The 22,666-nt window shown below is 43.3% G+C and overlaps 1 protein-coding gene across 2 annotated transcripts in view; it reads right to left on the bottom strand.

Annotated features, from left to right (window-relative positions):
* Positions 1 to 9,819: 9,819 nt before the first annotated feature.
* Positions 9,820 to 22,666, bottom strand: part of numbl (NUMB like endocytic adaptor protein) — a 61,903-nt gene continuing 49,056 nt past the window's right edge. For both annotated transcript variants that reach the window (XM_080460386.1, XM_080460385.1), the window contains exons 4-9: positions 21,517 to 21,591; positions 18,582 to 18,722; positions 16,596 to 16,803; positions 16,220 to 16,489; positions 12,824 to 13,003; positions 9,820 to 12,711 (exon numbers count right to left, since the gene is read on the bottom strand). In XM_080460386.1, coding sequence (XP_080316512.1) covers positions 11,558 to 12,711; positions 12,824 to 13,003; positions 16,220 to 16,489; positions 16,596 to 16,803; positions 18,582 to 18,722; positions 21,517 to 21,591 — 2,028 coding nt within the window. In that variant the 3' untranslated portion in view covers positions 9,820 to 11,557. The remainder of the gene's footprint in view (positions 12,712 to 12,823; positions 13,004 to 16,219; positions 16,490 to 16,595; positions 16,804 to 18,581; positions 18,723 to 21,516; positions 21,592 to 22,666) is intronic.

The following is a 22,666-nucleotide window of genomic DNA, read 5'->3' as shown; positions in this document are numbered from 1 at the left end:
CCCTCTGACGCTGTCATGGTAGTGTTGCCCTCGAATGCATCGCCCTGCTGCTCCAGCTCATCTTCATCGTCCAGACGAGATGTTTTCAGGGGGTCTCTCAACACCTTTTGATAAAAAACATAAGGCGTCTGCAGTAGATGTGCCAACACCAAAATCCTTGCAGGACACGGTAGCCTGGACACCTGGAAACAAATATATTTCACTGAAGAAAGTCTACAATAATCTTACAAAGACAGCTGAAATATTACATAATAAGTATTGATTACAACTACTTGTACTAAAGGTGTATAATACATACCGGCACTTCTGAAGTGGGGCTGAGGAGTTCTGATGGAAAGCTGTGTGTCTGCAGTACGTGTGTCCAGTTGGTCAGTGTGGCATGAAACATCCCTGAATGTAGGACAATTACTTCTCTCAGTGGCCTGGAAAGAGAAAACAAGGTTTACAATAACAAGCTCTCAATGCAAAAATTGTGACCACAAGATCAATCAATTATATGAAATATATGAGGTTCAAAGCCTATAAATGCAGAGGACAGGAGACGATCATGAACGACCAGTGAGTCAGAGAAATAAATAAAAGAAATTTGAAGCCCATCGCATGCCTCAGACTCTGCAAAAACTGCATTTGATCTAACTGCTGCCAATATCAGTTCAATTTTGCAGACAAGAACGACACATCACAATAAGGAAACACGCAGCCGAACGGATCTGACGTGTTGCGCGGCCGCCATCTTGGATAGGGCACCCCTGCGCACCCAGTGCATTTATTTATACTGAGTAAGTAATAATAATCATAAGTTATGATTATCATTAGATTCATAACTCCCCATTTTTTCCACACATTAAAAGTATGTGCTTACGTGCACAAATACTTTGTATCGAGCTCTTTAACAAAGACAGACATATGATATGGCATTTTATAAATGTAGAACTGAATTGATTTGATATGTTAATAAAGAAATAGTTGGATTATCAATTTTTGGATCTCTTTCTCTTTCTCTCTTTTTTTAGTCTGGGCAATTCAAAAATCGGCAGCTCCATAAGATGATAAAGAAGATTTTAAAGGAGCGCAATCAGACTGCTTCATTTGGTTAGAAAACAATAATAATCTTTTGCTTTTAAAGGTGCTATGAACATGAGGGGAAAATAAATACAGCAGTCAAATCTGTCAGACACTGGCACTGGGTTAATTGTGTTACAATGATCTAGAGCAGGGTTCTCCAATTCCGGGCCAAGAGGGCCGGTGTCCTGCATGTTTTAGATTTCGCCCCGTTGCAACAATTGGGATTGGAATTGGGGAACCCTGGTCTCGAGCGATGCTTCATTTGTTCAATCTTTATTATATATCCCCTCACACCAGGAAATGTAATTTACTTCCACACATCTATAATTCCAGCGCTTTGTCATTTCAGATCAGATTCTTCAACAGATCATTTTGACATTGGGGAAAGTATTCAGTTAGTCATTCTAATGAAAAATGACATTCAGCCATTGAGCTGCTTCATTTTCAAGGTCCTGGTGGACGTTTGACTGAAGCCTTTTTTCTCACCATCACAAATCAAACTGTCTGAAGTGAAAAAAGACCTGCCAGTATGAAATAAAAAATGCCGGGGGGAGTTTAGTCATCGGGGTCATCAGAATTGCAGCAGCGGTCACTTAAAAAAACTGAGTCCATCAAGAAAGATACCACATTTGTCACGCAATATCAAGCCTCAAGTCATTTCTGGTTGCTCTGGAAAGGTCACTGGTGCAACTGCAATCCTTCAGACATGCGCAGTCCACCAGAGACCCCAGCAGAGCCCCCCAGTAATGAATGAGCACATCTGGTGGGTTTGGTTGAAACATAATGAAAAGGTTTTCCTCCTGGTTGTGATGTACTGTAGCTCCACAGGAGGGCGCCAGATGAACAGAAATGCATCAGCAGCGCATGCCCTATTAGGGACCACCTACAGTTTGTCCTGAGTGAGTCCCAGCAGGGGATTTCACTATGAAGCTGTCCTATTTGAAAGTCATAAATTAGCATTTGCATTGCTTGTTAGTTATTCATTAATTCACCCCCCACCCCCCCTCTTTTTTTTTATTCCAGGCTGCTGCAGAGGAATCCTGACATGCTATTGTACAAACCACAGCAGCTTAGTGTGACATGTAAAGCACGTGTGCTTTGATCAGTGTGGTATTACATCGACTACATGTATTATAAACATCCTCATCACACACTCAGAAACTCTTTACCTCATTACTGATGCCGTGAGCCATGTAGCAGTATTACAGATTAATCAGTACTTTAAACTGTGGCATGACAACAGAGACATCGTTTGAACAAAAGACATAAATATTAGATGATTTACTGACATTGTTGACATGATGTCAAACGGGGGAGGGGGGGGGGGGGGGGGGCGTTAAGCTCATGACTAAGCATTTCATTTTTCAAGAGTTGTAATCTCAGTCCCCTTTAGGCTTACTAGGTATAACACAACATATGGGCGAAGCTCCCCAATGGCTCAGCAGCATAGTAAATAGGCCATTTACATCACCCACTTGGATGATTCGAGGAACAATGGGTGAGAGCAGACTGGCTCTAGTCCTCTCTGGCACCCAGCACTGATGAGTGGCAGCTGCTGGCAGGGGGTGGTAGGAGCTGACACTCTCTCTTCAGTGTGTGTGTGTGTGTGTGTGTGTGTGTGTGTGTGTGTGTGTGTGTGTGTGGTGAGGCAGCAGTCATGTGCATCTTTCTGGTCTATGGGGAGGAGAGCACTGTTTCAGCCCACAGCCCCTGAAGGGAATGTCTAATTCTGCAGCTCGTCCACCAGAAAGAAGGAAGACGGCACCAGGTTTGGCCTTGTTGGGAGTGTGTGTGCCCATGGAGGCCTTGAATGTGAATGTGACCAGAAACCCCAAGGGCCATAGACCCATTTCTCATACCATGCCACACTCGAGGACATTGGGCTGAAGTCCTCTTTGTTGAGGTCCGTTTGTTCAGGGAGTCAAAGTGGATCACCTTTCTACTTCATTCAACCGTATGTCTTTAAGGTTTACTTTACTCGAGTCGTGTCACACACCTGGAACCAGCTGTGCAGCGAACAATGATCAAGCTGCTCCTCCAATCACTAGCAAACACAAGCAATTAATCAATGTAATTACTCCTTTCTAGCTCCAAGGACTGTAAGGTCACACAGCCATCACTGTATCAATGCAATTAGCAGTATCAGTGTGTGTGTGTGTGAAAGAGTTAAATTTAACCCTTTCAGGAGCCGTTTCTTTGAAGATCCACACATATGCATCAGACACAGTTACGTATGTCCAGTAGTCAGTGTTTCAGAAAAGTCATTGCTCGAATAAAGTTACAAGTTACTTTGGGGGGGGGGGGCATTTTTTTTCCATTTGTAATTTAAAAAAAAAACCCACTTAATTGCAAAAGTAATTTGTGTGTTGCTTTAAATTGTTGCTCCTTTTTATCAGATATGTAATCAGTGACCTTGCTTGTGAATGCTTTGTGGTTCCTGTCTGTTCTCTCACTGCGGCCTTTTGAACAAAGGGACTTGATAGACGATGGTCCAGTCTGGAAGTACCATACATCATTTCTATCACTTGTGTCACATGCATACGTCCATGTCGGAGGATCAAATGTTTTGAGAGTAAAACATGTTTTCTTTAACAAAAGGCCTTGTGTTGTACTTACTTTTGTACATGCCTGCATGCGTGTGACGTATTTATATGATGCAGAGGTAATAAGAAGGATGAACGAGTGTGTATGCATGGAGCATCAATGCATTATTTTGTGCCAATCTGACAATCTAGCCACGACCCATTACACACTCACTATTACCGAGGAGAAGGTATAGTGATATCGGATGCTGCCGTCTCTCTCTCTCTCTCTCTCTCTCTCTCTCTCTCTCTCTCTCTCTCTCTCATACACACACACACACACCTCCTCTTCATCTCTATTGATTTATATGTACGGTGATGCAAAAAGCTGAAAGACACAACAAGCTTCATTTGGTAAACATCCTCTGGAAGTGCAAGGAGAACAGGGAGCGCTAATTAACAGTGACGCTTTTTTTTTCTCCACACACTGAATGAGTGCCCCAAAAAAGTTCCACTCACTCACTCACTCACTCACTCACTCACTCACTCACTCACTCACTCACTCACTCACTCACTCACTCACTCACTCACTCACTCACTCACTCACTCACTCACTCACTCACTCACTCACTCACTCAATTAGATTGACATTGCATTTTCAGCTGCTATCAATTCTTCTGGCCCAGTAATGAACAGGAGGCAGTTCTTGCCGATTGCAGCACTTTTCAGATGTTATAAATTAGTCTTTAACCGTGTCACCATGGCAACCAAGCATCTCCATCTCCCACATAGGCTGTTGTGACCAACTTCTTCACGGCAAAATAGTAAATGGTTTTCACTTATATAGCGCTTTTCCGCCGCATGAGCAGTCCCAAAGCGCTTTACATTATTAATCACGTTCACGCAGCAGTGGAGGCGGCTGCCGCGCAAGGTGCCGAGTCCATCGTCGGGGGCAGTTCGGGGTTCAGTGCCTTGCTCAAGGACACTTCGAAATGTGGGCAGATAGGGAATCAAACATGCAACCTTCTGATTGAGAGACGACCCGGAGTACAATGAAGAAAAGAAAGGCAAGTGAATGAAAGAAATATGTTTTGGTGAAACTCAGCAAAGAAAAAAAATCCTAAATATATTAAATCTGTTCAGATTTCACTCTTCAGGGGAGCTTAAGGTGCTTGTCCCTGAAAGCTGCAGAGGTTATTCAACATTGATACGAACACACAATTTGATGTAACACAAGGTTAAACGAGGCATAGCTAAGGCGGGATTGTATTCATGAATTTCACATCTGCTCAGTCTTACATGTGTGGAAAAGGTGAAGAGGTCCGATGAGGGATCTCAGGAGGAAAGCAAAGAACCAGCTTTACTGAAAGGGTGTTTGTTTGGACTAAAACACTTCAGTTCCATTTCCACTTCTACTTGGGTACCTGACTATCTGAGATTTGACTTTACTGCGTTAACGTCCATTTTAGATGTCAGACACGTGTGTCAAACTCATTTGAGTTGAGGGGCGACAGTGATAAAGCCCAACATTGATGTGGAACGAGTGATAATGTTTAAACAGAAAAATACTGAATCAGCCCTTTGTTGAAAAATCCTTTATTTAATCAAACGTCTCCTCACAAAACCTGAGTCAAGATTAATTTTTAAAACTTAAAGTTTTGAAAAGATTTAAAACTCGCCAAAAAGGAAAAAAAAAAAATAACATGCTTATTAAAAACTCCAAAAAATATACTTGAATCGAATTAGATATAAAGAAAATATGATGACAAGTACTGTAATGTGTGTGACGAGAACAGAGTACCAGTTTGTCGGTTTTATGCTTATTAACTGAATAAAATGCTTCAATGAGGACTATTCAGTGTTATATTACAATATCATCCCTTATTTTAGAAAACAGCATGAAATATTATGTATACTCTTCAAAACTTCAGTCTGAGTATGCAGGACTCTAACGGCAAATTTAAAAACGATATCATCATCTGAATTTGTTTGTGTCTGCTCACTTACCTCCGTGCTTCTCAAGGCCCTGTGCCGTCAATAAACTTGATTAAGTTGGTTTGTTCTCCTGCACGCTTGATTTTCTCATCAAATTGGTGGAATCGAAGTTTGTTCCATCAGGATTCTCTTTTAAGAGAATCCGTGCGATCATAAAAGCAATAGACAAACTGAACAAACACTTTAATGATTAAGGAGTTAAAACTCCCCAGGCAAGTTGTGAACTCACTGCTTTTTATTTATTTGTTTTTTTCCTGACTAATATTTGTCTCCAGCAGTAAAAACTGATCGGATGATGATGCAGTGATACCAGTAAATCTGCAGACGAGGAATTTGTGATCTCCTTTCTTTTTTTTTTTCTTGAGCCGCACACGTTCATCGGCTCAGAACCGCGGACAAATGGCCTGGTGAGTGTGTGTGTGTGTGTGTGTGTGTGTGTGTGTGTGTGTGTGTGTGTGTGTGTGTGTGTGTGTGTGTGTGTGTGTGTAAGAAGAAACGAAGCCTTGTCTGGCCCCATTAGTGACCTGAGACGCAGCACTGCTCGATGCTGCAGGACTTCCCAGATAGAAGCAGATCCACACACACACACACACACACACACACACACACACACACACACACACACAGTAAGTATTTTCTTGACAGCCATTTCTGATGGAATTAGACACCAAGCATGTGTTTTATTACCTGGATGAATGTGGCCTTCGTGAACAACAAAGTCGTCTGATGTGAATCAACATGGCAGCAGTTTTGATCGGAAATGACGAAATAAGCGAATACATTATCTCATATAAGTGGCATTTTGCACACCAGTTAAGTAAAAGAAAATACTTGCTGCTTGTAATTATAAAAGCCTTAAATAAACAGGATAAGAGCTGTAATGTGCATAGATGTAGTGTGAAAGTGACTTTATCCACTTTTTCATTTCCTTCCTGAATTGTGACCGCATCAATCAAGTGTGAATGTGACCATATATGATGCTTAATAATGTCATGTGGAGATTATAAAAGTGGGAAATGGGAACTTTCCAATATGAAGCTCCGCCACTTTCCAGCTCCATAGATGCAGCTTTAGACTTTGTTAACATCAGGAAGACAAATGAACATTTTGTTCTCACGGAGGGTAACTGCTCTCAAAAAATGTCTTTATAGCGTGTTTTAAAAATGGAGAGGCGTAGAATATTTCAGTTCCAGGTGGAGACATTCCCTCTCATAAGCCTGTCTAATTGGTGGGATTGATAACATTGGGAGGATAAAAGATGTTAATTATTCATTTCAGTACTTTTTCACCGTGTTCACGCACGACTTTCCTCACAGTTCCGTAGCTTTGGTATATTTCGCCAACAGATGCGACCGTGGTAATGTTCCTCCCATCTAACTCGCAGCGAGACGTCAAACTATTGCTTCGACACAGTTGGCCTGAAGCTTTCGCAGCAATAAAAATGATGAAGATGCACCGCTGCTTCACATTCAGACACAAAAACAAAGAACAAAAAGTTGGAGTTAGATCAATAACAAGAGACAGCTGGGAAACAAACACCCCAAAAAAATAAAAAAAAAGAAGAAATGAAATGAAAAAGCGTATAAAAGGATGGAAACTGAAGTTATTATCATCACATAAAAACAAAAAAGAGACAAGAGAATCCAAAAAGTTAACATCTGCAAAACATGAGCAGTTGTAATATTATATTACTTTATTTATCTTTTGTACAATGTAATTACAATACAAATATGTTGGTTTAAATACAAAAATTCTGTAAATAAAGATTAAAAATAAACTCCACTGGTTTGCTTTGTTACCATCACTAAATTATGGTTTTACAATCAAGTTCATGAGGTCATTTAGTTTGCTTTAACCCGGAACACAATTAACCTACATTTATAATTTGGAGGGCGTGCAAACACGAGTCGATGGCTGAAATATATTCCTAACGGAGTAAAACCTTTGATTTTTCCGAGTGAATCTGCGTCGATTCGGAGAGAAAGGGAAGGCAGGGAGGGAGAGAGGGAGAGAGGGAGAGAGGGAGAGAGAGAGAGAGAGAGAGAGAGAGAGAGAGAGAGAGAGGGGTTGGGGTTTGTTCAGAGAGGAAGAAATATTGATTCACCCTGAAGACAAAGGACTAAAGCCCGGTAGGATCCGAGGGGGTATAAATCAGTGGCAAATAAATTTGAGTTCTGAACAACAGAAGAAAAGAAGAAAAAAAGAAAAGCAAAACGCCGACATATCAGATGGGATCGCCGCTGCCACAGGAAGAGACCGAATAAGCTACTGAAACTGTAGGAAGCTAATGGGCAGGAAATGTAATCAGTGGCAGTTCACATCCATACAATTCAATTCAAACACAAGAGGAACGTCTCTGGTCAGGTAACATGGAGACACAACCGTGGGGAAGAAGAGCCCTTGAATCATGACTGTTTCCATTCGAATCTTCTGCGATGATGCATCTTTGTGAAACGACACTTAGAATCCAATGAGAATACGTTTTTCTTTTTAAAGATGATGAGAAGTCGTATTTGAAGTTTAATGAGCTGAGGAATATGACGTTGGGAAGGAAGAAAAAAAAAAAAAGCAGTTTGGCCTTGATAAGAAGGAAATGATGTGATGAATGTGTCTTTGTTCTCAATATTTTCACACGATCCCGCCTCTCTCTTTTATCTCCTTTTTAGCACATCTTATCGAAACGTCCCTCGTTCAGACTTCCGTCTCTCTTTAAAAAGTACATCTCCGTTCGTCTTCCAGTCTGAAACGTACGGCTCATCCCTTCTCTCTCTCTCTCTCTCTCTCCCCCCCGTGTGAAAGGAAACCCCCGATTCGGCTCGAACTTCGTCTTAGTGAGTCTGTCAAATGAATATTTGTCGTTTCTCGCATTCCTACGTCAGACAACGTCCACGGCTCAGTTTTAAACACCTGAGTCTGTGGCTGCACTCAAAACCGCCTGCTGTGCTCGCAAAAACACACCGATTCAGCAAAACGTAAACCAAAACTGCCATGTGCAACAAACACCTGGGTTTTGTACTCTTTTGGATAAAACATTAAAAAAAAAAAATGCCATTACTATGATGCTATAAGACAAACAACAGTAATACTTTCTGTGGATTTGAACAGAAAAGTCCCAACTTGAAGAAAACCTTCATTCCCGAAGGTTTTATTCTTCAATCAGCCTTTGGAGTATTCATGATAAATTTGTCTGATTTAAAAAAATTCCTTTAATCATAACGTAACATGGCCCGCTCATCAAAACTGTTAACCGTTTAGCACTTCTGAGATATACCACTTAATCTTAAGCAATTTTACTTTCCAACAAAACGAGGACAATCACACGAAAATGGCAAAACAAAAGACATGAAAGATCACAAGCAAGTGCGCGAACACGTCAAACAATTTCAGGGAGATACGTTCCAGCGTTTCCGACACTTTTTATTGTTTGGACACCCCGGCCATGGCTCGTGCATCACCCCCCCCCCCCCCCCCCCCCACGTCATTATAAACTACAAAAAAAACTTTCTTCTCAACATTGGAAATACTGTCGTCTAGTAAATCTACAAGTTGGATAGTTTATAAAGAAGCCTCACCGCCATCCATATTGGAACACATTAAAGTTTAAAAAGCTTAAAATTAATGATAAATCTTTTTAAATATTTGTTGACTCAAAGATTTGGGAAAATTTTAGTTCATTTGATTCATTTCAAAATCACTTTGATCCTCAGGTTACTGTTAAAAAATTGTAACTTCTGTTTATCAGAAATATATTATTTGGAGAAACATCTACTAAATGTTTATGTGTGTAAAACTGGTGCAAATGTGACATTGCACTCAGACACGTGGAGGATTGCATCTCGAGTCTGGAAAACAGCAGACACTATCAATTTAGCATGTTTGCTTTCCTGACTATGGAGTACCAGGAACGTTCCATTTCCCGTGAATCACTGGGAGGCGTCTATCAGAACAGATTAATGTGCAGGTAGCACGGTTTACGCATCCGCTTTTAATGAAAACGAGGTGCAACGTGGCTCTCCGTTTAGCAGAGATGCTGCTGTTATTGCGGCGTTTCATCAGCTTCCCTCCACAACTTTTATGTGACGACTTCGTTATTCTTACTTTCTGTGTTGTGCCCCCTTCCTTTGGGCTTACAATCTTTCCTGATGCTCTTTTTCCTGTAATACTCCTACTGTGTTTGAACACTTCCTCCATCAGCATATCCAATATCATACATTTATTTATTTTATTTTTTGTGGGGGGCGCTCCATCCGTTCACTCCATGCAAATGAAAATGGAACCAATACAATTTCCCGCACATCATTATCATGTAAACCATGCCTAATGCACACAAATCCCTCATTTGAATATTCCCCGTCACTCGTGGGATTATTCTCACGAGACCTTCTGCGAAATTCAGACAACAACAAAAAAAAAAAGTGCAATCTATTTTGCGCAAGCATTCAATTCGCCACAATTCCTACAGGATCTGAGTGGACCGGGCTCTTCGTATCCAATCTGCAGTAGATCAGCACAGGTAGTGTGCAGCAGGCGGTTTTGTGCGCAGTCCCAAGTAGTCTTATGAAAGCAGCACTACTGTGACCGATACGAGGTGATTATATAATCACACTGACTCCAGTGAGACCGTACCCTTTGTTTGAAGACGCAAAAATATTTATGGACGCTGGAATGTAGTGTATTATGTTTCGGTTGCACAGTGTTATAGTTTTTCATAAATATTTACTTCCACTGAGTTGTTAACATTCCTTGGGTTTTTGTCTAGTGACGATGGCATCCAACGAACTGTTGTGCTGTCCTGTCCAGAGTGTCTGTGTGCTGGATATCCTGAAGTGATTGTTTATGTCCCAGAGCCCCATTGTCAAGAGATGAGCAAGAGAAACAGGCCGCACAGCACAAAACGAAGCCACACTGGACTCATCTGGCCTCAGCGGCAGGGAAACATATAGTTTGTCTGTGAGGGTGAGAGAAACATGCAGCTATATACACGAGTCGTATGTCGCACTACACAGCTGCACTGCCGGCCCTGGCTTTTTGGTTCCTGTGACGTGATTCATTTTCACACAATTCGTACTGTGACTGCCCAATGACACCTGTTGACTGTCTGCTGCCTGCACTTTCTCTACTCTTTACGATTTACCAAAAATAAATATAAGGGGGTGGAAATGTAAAAAAAAAAAGAAAAAAAAGAAAAGCAAAGCATGCTTCTGAACATTGATTTTTAAAATTCTCAGTTTAAGTACACATAACTTGTTGAAATAAAAAATAAAGTATAATAAATAAAATAATTTTGGCCATAAATCTCTACTATTGGTCAGTAAGTCCTTTTGGGTTGGTTGGGTTGAGTCTCACATCTTTGCCTCGTCCTTTGAGGAACCCAAACTCCTGGTGTGCTCGGCTTACTTCGGCGTCAGTCCATTCAACGGCTGATCCCTCCTCTGCCCCTCTGCGTGTCTTCTGGTGTTACCATATCTGCTCAAATCACCACCAAAATCAAGCACAACTGCCAAAAACAGCAGTTTGTGGGATTGGAATGCATCAGAGTGGAGTCCACTTTTAAAGAAAGGAATCACTGGACTGTGTCCCCCTCCCTCCACAGCATTTGCCAGAGTGGGCACATGCAGTACATCGAGGGACTTGCAGCAGGTGAAGTAAAGCCAGAGTGGAGAGGTGAAAGCAAGAAAGGCAGGCAGGTAGCAGGGAGAGTAGAAGTATTCAGTCCATCAAGTCTGGAGAGCTGGAGACCTGATCTTCCAATAGCAACCCAGCAGACTGCCAAGTTCCTCTCTCACTCACACGGGAGCATAAAGAAAGCAATTAAAATAATTGTAGGACTGATTCCTATGAGAGCTTTAAGCAATTGCTAGGCTAACCTTAAGGACCTGCATCCCATTCTAAGCAAAGAGGCTGGAGTTAGCACCTGGCTTGCTCAGGCTTTAACTCCAGGACTAGTGCTACAGCTTTCGGAGGCCGAGTTCGTCTTAGAGCTCAATCTCAAAAGTCTTTTGTAGATTGTTGGAGAATGGGTTGGCTGTAGCGGCTGGTGCCTTGTTCCCAGACTGCTGAGACGCTGGTTTTGTCTCCAGAGCCGCCCACTTGGCCTCAAAGCGGTCATCATCTTGGGGATCACTGACCACCGGGGCTGCTAGTTGGCTTCCCTCTGGCGGCCAGCTACTACTGCTGCCACTACTGCCTCCACCGCTGGAGGTCCCATTCTGAAGGCCCAGTGTGGCGCTACTGTGTGGTGGGAGGCCATTAATTGCTGTTGGTAATGGCGGAGTAGAGGAAAATGAAGGTGCGGAAAAGCCTCCAGCATGACCAACTGCACCGGGGACTACCGGATAGGGGTGGTGCTGCCCCACTGTTCCCAGTGCGCCCACTTTGGGTCCTCCTGCAGTTGAGCCTATAGCACCTCCTGTGCCGGACGAGCCCGTGGCGGTACAGAAGACGTTGGCCACCATTTGGGATGGTGTGATCCCAACCACTGGCACGCTGGCGTTGGGATACGTCATGCTGCTTGCCAAACCTGGCATGTAGGTCTGCATGGGCACAAAAGCAGGTTGGACAGGCTGGCTGGCAAACATTCCCACAGGAGCTGGAGTGGTATCAAAAGCCAAGGGGAAGGGCTGCATGGAGCTTGGAAGGGAGCCTGGGGGTCCAGGCAGGGAGGATTGCATCAGCGAGGCCCCGGACATGCTTGGACCTGACATAGTGGGAATGGACATGGATGGAAGGGACATGGGAGGACCTGACACAGGGGGGCCTGGTATTAAAGGAACAGATGATATCGACATGGGTGGGAGGGGCATTGGGGCCTGACCTGAAAGAATAGAGGGGCCCGAAATAAGAGGCTTGGACATGGTGCCAAGAGACATTGTGACAGTAGACACTGGGGCAGCCGACAAGACTGCCTGACTGGACATCTGATGACTGGACATGGAGGGTGGTCCAGGAATAGCGGGGATGGAGGGGCCTGGAGGGGGGGTCTGTTGGGCCTTGACAGCCTTGGAGACCTCCTCCAGCCATCTTTCGGCCTCGGAGGGTGTGCGCTTGTGGCCGCTCTGCATCTGCATTGCCACAGAAACTGGAGGAGGAGAATGGAGTGGAGGCTCTGGCTGCACCCAAGTGGAAGCGCCTGGAAGGGGAAAAGTCAAAGTTTAGAAAGTTAGAAAAATCACCCGAATCTTATGACAATAGCTTAGCGAGCAATATTTAAATTGATTTCAAGCATTTTTTTTTTTTCTTACCCTGCACTGGAGCAGGTGGTGGAGGCAGAGCGGGGGGCACAGTGCAGGCTGGTGGGCCATTCGCAGACATGGAGGGGTTAATATAGAACTCCTCTGATGGTTTGGTGAAAGAAGTGTTGATCTGGCAACACAGGGCATTGATACTACCATCCCCTTCACCTGGATATCCCATGTCCATGTCTGGCATTTAGCAACAAGGGGAGGAGGTGGAAGAGAAGGAGGAAGAGAGGAAGATGTGAAGTGGGGAAGAAGTGAACAGAAGGACAAACAGAGAGAAATAATATTTATTCAATTGTGTAACAGACCCAGTTAACATCAATAGAAGAAAAATCTGGAGCACATGAATACTTTGATATTGGCTGCTGTTGACCTAAAACATGTAAAAAGCACAAGTTTCACAAGACAAATGAGGCATTGTGCTAAACAAAACCTACTTATTGAAGCCTACTTATAAGGTGGAGACTAAACAAAGAGGAGCTAGTTTCCTCATTACAGCTTGTTTCGTCCCGCTTTGTCACTTTGTGCACTTAGACTGTGCAGATTAATTTTCATCTTTTTAAACCAACTGTAACTTAAGGTCCGACTTCGGTACCAGCAGGAAATCAGCCATTTAAACTGCCAATATAGTAACTGTCTGCCTTAACAAACACCCTGAGAACCCCGAGATTGAGGCAAGTGTTTCTTCCTCTCCTCTTCATCTTTTCATGTCATAACAGGTAGACAAGAAGGCAGTGATTCTATGTGCACAGCTAATGAAATAAACTCAAGAAGGATGGGATATAAGTGAAGTAAATGAACACCCGATTACCACAGAAGGGCCTATTGTGAAGCAGATGTCACCACTATGCCGTTGAAGCACACTCTTCCAGTGCATGTGTATCTCCCTAAGCTGTGTGCATTGTATTTTTGCAGGCCTCGATTTACACTCAAGAGAGCAGAGGGGCGGCGCTTCCGGCTCGTATAAGGTCTTCCATTACAGATTTCTCTGTGCTTTGCTCAGTGACTACACTGACCCTGTGATCCCCGTCTTTTCCCTTTCTGGTCAATGTCCCGCAGAATTCAGAGGCGGTCCTAACGATTGACACGCGTGTCTCTGCTGTGTGCCAGTGCTTTTGTCAGTGTCGGTGGGAGACTTGCTGAGGGCTAACCAGGGTAGCTGATTGACCACACAGATCAATACGCTCCATTGTCCGGGGAGTCACAAGGGAGCAGCGAGGAGGCGGAATTGGCTGCCACTCGTGTGTACATCTTGGTGTGTGTGTGTGTGTGTGTGTGTGTGTGTGTGTGTGTGTGTGTGTGTGTGTGTGTGTGTGTGTGTGTGTGTGTGTGTGTGTGTGTGTGTGTGTGAAACAGAGAGAGAGAGAGAGAGAGAGAGGAGATGTTGTGTGTATTTGATTCAAACTGATCAGATACCACTGGTTTCCATTGGAGTGAAAGGTGAAAATCAAAGACTAGACGGTGAGTAACGGGGGAAAGTGCCTCCAGAATGCTGCGGTTTATCATTCCAGTCAAAGGAGTGACTCTCTCTCATCTTTCCTAATGACTATAATCAGCCTCACTGCTGAGGACTCTGATCCTGTAGCACTCACACCGAGCGGGAGTGTCCGGGCCTGAGTGTGTTTTCTAACATGCATCAGTGCGTGAATCCATCACCTTCTCAGTTATTATCAATTGTCCTCAAAAATGAAAAAAACAAAACAAACAAACAAACAAAAAAAAAAACAACACCGCCCAGAGCTGCACAGGTAGAAGTCCTCAGTATTGTCATGGATGGCATTAATAGCAGCAATCCATTCACTTGGTTTTAATCATAACGAGCATTCAGCAGGAGGAAAGCATCCGGATTGAACAGTGGAAATACACCTCGTCTGCATGCAAACATGAATGCAAATCCATCCAAGATGTGCCAAAGGTTATTTGGTAATATGATTATTGAGCCCTCTGCAGACAGAGGTCATGATGCCACACCGAAGCCAAATGGAAAATGCAATAACGCTTCAACAAACAAACCATGACGTAGGTGGAAGAGTCCCTACATGCAGTTTCTGTTTGCATGTGATGACAACGGGAATTTACTTCACATCCTCTGGGACAAGTTAAAGGAAGAAATCCCTCCCGAGGTCACTGTGGGTGTGTCACAGGCATCTCGCTGCCACATGTAAATTAGATGTGGATCAATCAGCTTTAGACAGACGTCAGATGTGAATAACGCTAGAGATGTCATGGTCTGAAATTAGGTTTTAACAAGTTGCTGTCATCAATCTCTCAGACACCAGAGGTCCTTGTTTACGATACTGTAGCTTGAAAACATGATTAATTTGGTTTGTGTCAAGAGCAATACTCTAACTTCTGCACTGACATACGAACACTAAAAGAAATTCAGACAGTTCCTATAATCCTGGTAGCATTTTTTTTTTTTTTATTATTATAGCTCTTCAAATAAACTTGGTTTCTTATGAAAAATACTGCAGAAATTGACAAAAATTTGGGGGGTAAACGTGCTTTATTTTAACTGTTCATTAAACAAAATTGAAGTTCATTCGTGCAGCATTTTGTTCTAATGTGCAAAAATCTGAAAGACAAAGGCATATACGTAGGTAATGGTGGAAGACGAGGGTAAATGTGCATAAATGTATCCGTAAGAAAAGATAATCACATTAGGGACAACAATGTGATCAAAACAAGAAAAAGGTCAGGTGATCATTCGCACTTCAGAAATGTCTTCAAACGTTTTCCTTTTATTGATTTACCTTCAGATTACAGGCTTTTAAAAGTAATGATTACCATTACTCTTGGCTGCAAAAGACCATGTTAGCTTGGTATTAAACAATGAATCTTCATGGATGTCTGTGTGCCAGGGTTAAAGCAAAGTACATTTTCTAGAAAAGTGTCTGTCTAAAGAGAAAAACTACTTTAATTGTGTATTACAGCATTTCTCTGGAGTGTGGAACACCGTGGCATGAAGTCACAATTTCTATCAGGCTGCATGTGTGGCAACGTCCCGTCAGTTCATGTTTAACCATGGGGCGGGGTTGGAAGAATTACAAGCCCCTGCAAATATTTCTCTGAATGAGCAATAAAGATCTACACTGACTGTCTGTTGGGACGGCACACAACTCTGTAGAAGATGAACCACAGTTTGGAAAACGTGTCACAATTTGTGCTGCTTGTGACTTTTAAAAGTTGATGCAGTTCTTTATCTTTGGAATAAGCTGCAGATGACTCAGTGACTCGTGAAGACAAAAAAATGCAATAAAAGAAATCTTTATGACTATTAATTAAAGTTTCCTCCACAAGAGATTTGAAGTTTTAAGACCTTCTGGCCTTCCTCGGGGTCAGCGGGGTCAACAGGTTCATCAACAATTGCAAGTCTACTTTCATAACTTCTCAACTTACCCGGGTTCTTGGTGTCAAAGTCCGTCTTGCGTTGCAGCGTGGATGGCAGGTCGTTGAGGCGGAGCGACAGCTGCCTCTTGAAGGGAGAGTTCTTCTGGCTGAGGGCCGGAAATCCCCGGAACGAGCCCTGACGCACCAGCTGCTCAATGGGCGCGTGGCGGCGCGGGATGGCATGAGGCCCGCCCGGTTCTGGACGCTCCATAGGGGACGCTGCGCCCTCAGGGGGCGAGGCGGTGCCAGGAGGAAGGGCGGGCATTACGGATGGCTGGTCTGGAAGAAGAAGTGGCGCAGAGGGGGAATGTTGTCGTTTGTGGTATTCTTCAATGAAAATGTCCGATTGTTTATCAAGGTTGTTGAGAAAGTAATGAACTGGTACCTTTCTTCTTGTCCTGTAGCTTGTCCTCTCGCTCACTGCCGCTGCCCTGCTGGCTGCAGGAGGAGTTGGCTCGGAAAGAGCCTTCTCGCACAAAGGAGGTGCGACTGGCGTCAAAAGAGGCCGTCACGCCGCACTCTTTCTCCCGTCGCTGTTTTCTCTCCAAACAGGCAGCAAAGGCACACCCAACTGCATGGCTCAGTCTCTCCCCCTGTTCCCAAAGAAGCATTAAAAACAGATTTGCAGCTGTAATACTAAACTCAATTTTCAGTTCTTTTCAGTCACATTTCAGTGCTCCATCTCTGACTACATTACTACATTACTTATTCCTCCTATAGAGTGCAAACCCTTAATTCAAAGCTATTTAAACCTCGAGTTGATGTCAACAGACGGTGTTTAAGATTACGACAGACAGAGATCCTCTTCAAAAGCCTGAATTATCACACATAATTACAAATTGCTAAATAAATTTATGTCATTCATATATCTGAGTATGATTGACTCAAATATTTAATACTGATAAAGGCTCCTGGTCTTGCCTCTCGATTCTGCAAAATAATATTCCCATGTTCCCTCTAAATCCTCCTTTTGCCCTCCATCCTCATACAAAGCGGTAGTAGAGATTCTCTTGTTTAAGACGAGCAGATAAAGTTATGGAGAGAGTGTGGTGGAAATAGAGACAGACAGAGATGGATGGATAACTCCACGAGTTTCTGTCTAATCCCCCTCCTAATCCCGCAGGTCTGTGCAGCGTTCTCGTCCGTCCACATTAATAATCCAACTCGCAGCCTAAGCTGATGAAACTATCCAGGGGGCTAAGACCACAATGCACCATGACGGCGCCGCTTCAATCGCAGCTGCCATTAAATCTCAATCCGCTCATCTCAAGGTCGGCAGAATCAACAATTCAATTCCTAAGTTAGGAAAAGTAGAAACTCCCAAAACAATACACTGGACATCCATTTAATTATCCACCACAACTGTATTTTGGCACACGGTTGGTGCAGCATTGACTGAGGTGGCTAAATAATACAAGAAGGACATCCTGGTGTAGTTTGTGTTCTGCAACAGTAACATCGAGGTGCAGACGGTTGAAAACTGTGCGCACAGTTTCTCTAGGAGATTGCAGTCATGCCACTTTTTAATTGGACCACCAGTCTAAAGGACTATAGAGGCACTTTAAGCGTGAACTATATTGGTGTGTCCTCCTTATGCATGTGTACGTTTTCTCTCAGTACCAAAAACATGCATTTGAGGCTAAGCGATGACTGTAACTGTTCATGTCATAATATATGTACAAAAATGAGGCTATAAGTAGTGTGGTTTTAGGGGGGAAAGGGGGATTTTGGCTGCAGTCTCATCTTTTAGATCCTATTTAAGTTGGCTGCCAAGATGTCTGAGGACACAAAAAGTGAACCTCCCAAACCTTTAACAATTTCATTTCCTGGAGCCGATACAACAGAAGTATAATCAGACACAACGAACGCCACACATTGTATAAACTGCACCAAACCAGCATGTGTAAGGTCGATAATACATTAAGACTATGCTTGTGGGCATAACTTTTCCCATCATAAAAAAACTAAAAGAAACACAGTTGGAAATAGCTTTTTTTCCCCACAAGATGCGGACCTTGACTTGTGCTGTGGACAACTGTGTGTTGGAAATTTGAATTGCAAGTATGAGAGTAATCCCAGAGAGATATGAGAACTTAGCAAATAAAAAAGTGGAGCAGAGTGGAAACAGTAGCTTTCTAAAAACATGCTGCCTCCATCCATTCATTTATCTTTTATATAGCTGTATCATGTAGCGCACTGTTTTTGAATAAAAGATCAGTTATTATTGAGCATAATTATGTTTTTCTTATGGCTCAGCCCTCCACAGCAGTCTCAGTCCTTTTATGAAAAAAAAAAAAAAAAAAAGATAAATCAATTGCCCACCCCTGGTGTAGATAATGAATTGTCCATGGGAGATTTACTGTCCCCTCACCGAGTCTTTCAGAGCCATGAAGCAGTGGCACATCCACCGTCTGGTAGTCCCATCTCTGCAGATGTAGGAGAAGGCCTTGTCGTAGTTGCGATCGGGTGCACAGAATGAAACCTTCTCTATGGTCTGGTCCACGATGAGATCCTGAGAGAAGAATCAGGAGGAAATCGACTGAATCAATCAAATCGCTCCAGCAGGTCGATCACATCAAATTACATCTGACAGGGATTTTCTGTTTCTCTCAGACTCAATACTTGACAGGCTGCTTTCAACCTCACTTAACCCCGCCAGCCCCCTTCTTCACTTCAGCCTATTTACACTTCCACTGATGACAGAAAAGAAAGTGACTACAGAGTAATGACACTGAACCCTCTTTCAATCTCTGCGATGTTTCCACACTGCCAGCCCATTCGCTCCCACAAAAAGGCCCGATTCAGGCAGCCCCGGTGTCCACGGTCACCATAGAAAAAAAAATCCAAGAGGGCGCCCCGTCTTTTTCTGTGTACATCAAGGGGCCCTCGGCTCACCTCTTTGACGCACCAGAGAGCTTAAAGAGGAGGGGAAACAAGAGCGAGAAGGAGAAGAAAGAGGGTTCACACACTCATCCACACACTTCCTTCCTCTCTTTCAGCCGGGCAGAGAACAAAGGGAGGGGACGATGAAGGCAGAGGCGGAGGAGGGAGGACGGGAAAAGGAGGAGAAAAGGAAGGAGGGATGTGAAAAGAAAGAGGTGGAAGAATAACGGCCATTCATTGTTGGCCGATCAGCGAACGAAGGGGGGGACGCTGGTACCGAGGTGAAAGGCTGAGTGGAGACCAGTCTGTCCATCACTTTTATAGTCTAACAAGTCGTTCTAAGTTACAGATAATAAAAAGTACAAAAGGCATTGATGAGTTTCTGAGTGATTTGTGATGATTTCCGATGACTGGTGTGGGGTCCGGGTGGGAGCGTGACTCACGTCACGTTCATATGTCACATAAAGAACGAGTGCAGCGGAGCAGCATGTGACTCACGATGCGTCACTTATGCAGAAAAGTCCTTCTGACACCAGCACAAAAATAAATAAAAAAAACTGCTTAAGTGAATAAGACTTAAGTGTTTCATCCTATTGATGAGGCATTATGAAGGTCAGGCTTTTCTGTGAGAAACGAACATGCACAGACACTGGACTTTCACAGGCTGTGGGAACGGGTACGAATAAAGAGTTGTGTGGGCGCCGACTGATTCACGGATAGAAGCTGAAAAGATGGAAAAAAGACAGAAAAGAAGAACTCTACGGAATAAAAAAAAAAGATAGAAAATCATTAATTAATGATTTTCAAACTGGGAGTAACCTGCTGTATTATGGCATTTATAATGTGTATACCACTAGATCTCTGCGTTACATGCAAAAGAAGCGTTGCAAACACATTCGGAACATCATACATATTAAATGATCGAAACCAGACTCTATTGGCAAAACCACAAACATTTTAGCTTCACTCCCAGAAATATGAGAATTGTGGCTGCTGCTTTAATGAGAAAAACTGAAGGTATGCCAAATATTTTAAATAACAAAATCAACACACATGGATTATTATATCCACCCCTTTAAATAAAGATACTCAAGAGAGAAAACAATGAAACTCTGGTTTGAATTTGATTTAAATGAACCTCCTCCAGTCGATAATAATTCAATGGTTTTTGTCCCATTGTCCACAAAGACTGAAGATGGGGCTGTCGCATGTGACCCACGAGACACCAGCTGCCCATGTCTGATCAAAGTTACAGCACGACACACAGAACTGATTATTCAGCTTCATGATGGTGGCTGAAATCACAACGGCAAAACATGTCAGAGGATGTCCAGGTAGCTCCTAAAACTAATGCACGTTCAATATAGCCTTTAAATGTGATGCATGTGGGAAATTTGGATTTGAACTCTGTACAAGATGTTGTTTCATTTATGTTGGGGAATTTTTTTTTTTACATAAATCTACTTAAATTGTGAAACAATAAGGACCGCAAATACTAACTAGACAATAACTCTGCAACATTAAAAACAGGAATACGATTTTATTTAAGCTTGATGAAAAACAACTATCAAGCTGACCAAAGTGGTTCATATTTGTCTCTTGCTGATGCATTTATAGCTTCAAAGCAAACGCCAGTGTTACATACTGTCGACTGTTAATGGGACGCAGCAGCAGGCCAATATTTCCAGGAGCTGAATAAATTGTGTATACATTGTGGACTACGGTTATCTGCGAGACTGATTTAAAATCGATACGAGTGTCTATGTCCAGAGTAGTAAAAGAGAACAACACCCAGTGCCAACATTTATAATAGCTTTTGGGAGACAATGGATCTCCAGGACATACGAGCAGTGATGTACAAGTAAGACGTGAGATATGATTTAAAAAGTTAAAAAGGTGGAGAGTGAAAGCCAGAGAGTTTAGTTGGGCTCGCTCTCCACTACTCTTTATTCTGCTCAGCTTCCAACAGAGCGACAGTGAGCTGCTGCACTGTAGGAGGCCTCCCGGGCCACCAGACACTCCTCAAGTGCATGTGTGTTGACTCGATCTTCCCTCCCCGAGCACCTTGAGCGAGCAACCATGAGTCATGCACGCCAGCTCCAGAACTGCTCACTCAACAAACAAACACATATGGGCACACAAGCCCGGGGGCAAAACTGTGGCGGTGGATTTCTGCTTGAAGACCACGTCATGAAGTCGGTGTTAGAATGAGACCATTGTAGGAGGTTCAGACGATGGAAAACGTGAGTCGTAACTGAATATTGGACTACGAAGGAAAATCAGTGGCGCATAATGGGCGTCCTTGAGCTTCTATTCACCAGCATGACATTCTTAGTACACACTTTGTACAAAGTACACAACCACATGATGTGCATCTGTTGTGCTTTATTTCACGTGTCAACAAAGTACAGGTCTTTTCTCACCTTGGTTTTGTCATCCACCACCCTGAGTCCATCAGCTGAAACCCACAATACTGCTTTCACTGTCTTTTTCCCACTCTGGAAAGACAAAAAAAAAAAAAAGAGTAAAAGAGAGGAGTTATTTCAAGTTGCATTGTAAACGTATGTTTCTCAGTGACACCAATTGGTTTCCAGGCAAATATTGCAGAGGCGCAAGCTTGTAAACAAGCGAGTCAATTTTGTTACGACTCATGGTTATGTAAAGCAATCATTACAGCCTCTGAGCAGATGAGGTAGTGGAGGGTTAAGAGCCGAGAGGCGGGCCGAAGTAAAAACTGTGCCAGCTGGCACCAAGAATTATTTCTCCAGAGGAGGGCACCAGGCAGCGCTAATAACATACTCAGCATGGGCCGCGCTAAAAATACACAGGCTAAAACAGCAAGGACTCCATACGAGTGCATATGAGTCTGCATATGAGTGTGAGTGTCTGTGTGTGTGTGCGTGTGGTGCTGCATTTATGTGTGTGAGTAAGGGGAAAAGAAAGCCGGGGCGCTGCAGGAAAATGGCTTTGAAACCCACAGAGAAGCGATGAGGAGCCTCATTTTTTGCATAATCCCATTGACAAGAGGATAGGGGGAGTGGAGGAAAAAGAGGTGAAGAATATGAGAATAATAGAGGGAAAGCAGTGGAGAGGAAAGGCAAGCAGGGAGGGGAAGAAAAAGACAACTCGGAGAAAGTTTTCTGTTGGAGAGAAACTGCGGAAAGATGAAAAAAAGATGCTGAAGTCGACAGAGGGAGGGAAAAGAAGCGGAGCTGAATCCAGCGGGGAGGACTGAAAGAGGAAAACGAATGAATGGAGGCCAGGACGTATACACAACACTGTTCTGTCCGTTTTTCCTGGAGGAAAGTTTTTCTAACAAAATAGTTAAATTTCTTGCTAAAAGAACCCCCCTACCCCCATCCTCCAACCAAACCGCCTCAAAACAAAATACACTTTATTCTCGCTTCCCACTTTCAGTAATCCAGTTCGTTTCCAGTTACATCAGTGAAAATAACCTAGCGTGCCTTTTCTGTGAGACTGGACGAACTGTGTCGCTCTGTTCACACGCTCCCAGTGTGAATCCAACTCCCCAAGGGGGGGGGGGGGGGGGGGGGGGGGGCGAACCCTGTGCTT

The sequence above is a fragment of the Lipophrys pholis genome (assembly GCF_963383615.2).
Source record: "Lipophrys pholis genome assembly, chromosome: 3".
In the NCBI taxonomy this organism is placed as follows: domain Eukaryota; kingdom Metazoa; phylum Chordata; class Actinopteri; order Blenniiformes; family Blenniidae; genus Lipophrys; species Lipophrys pholis.
This window is presented reverse-complemented; position numbering and strand designations above follow the sequence as displayed.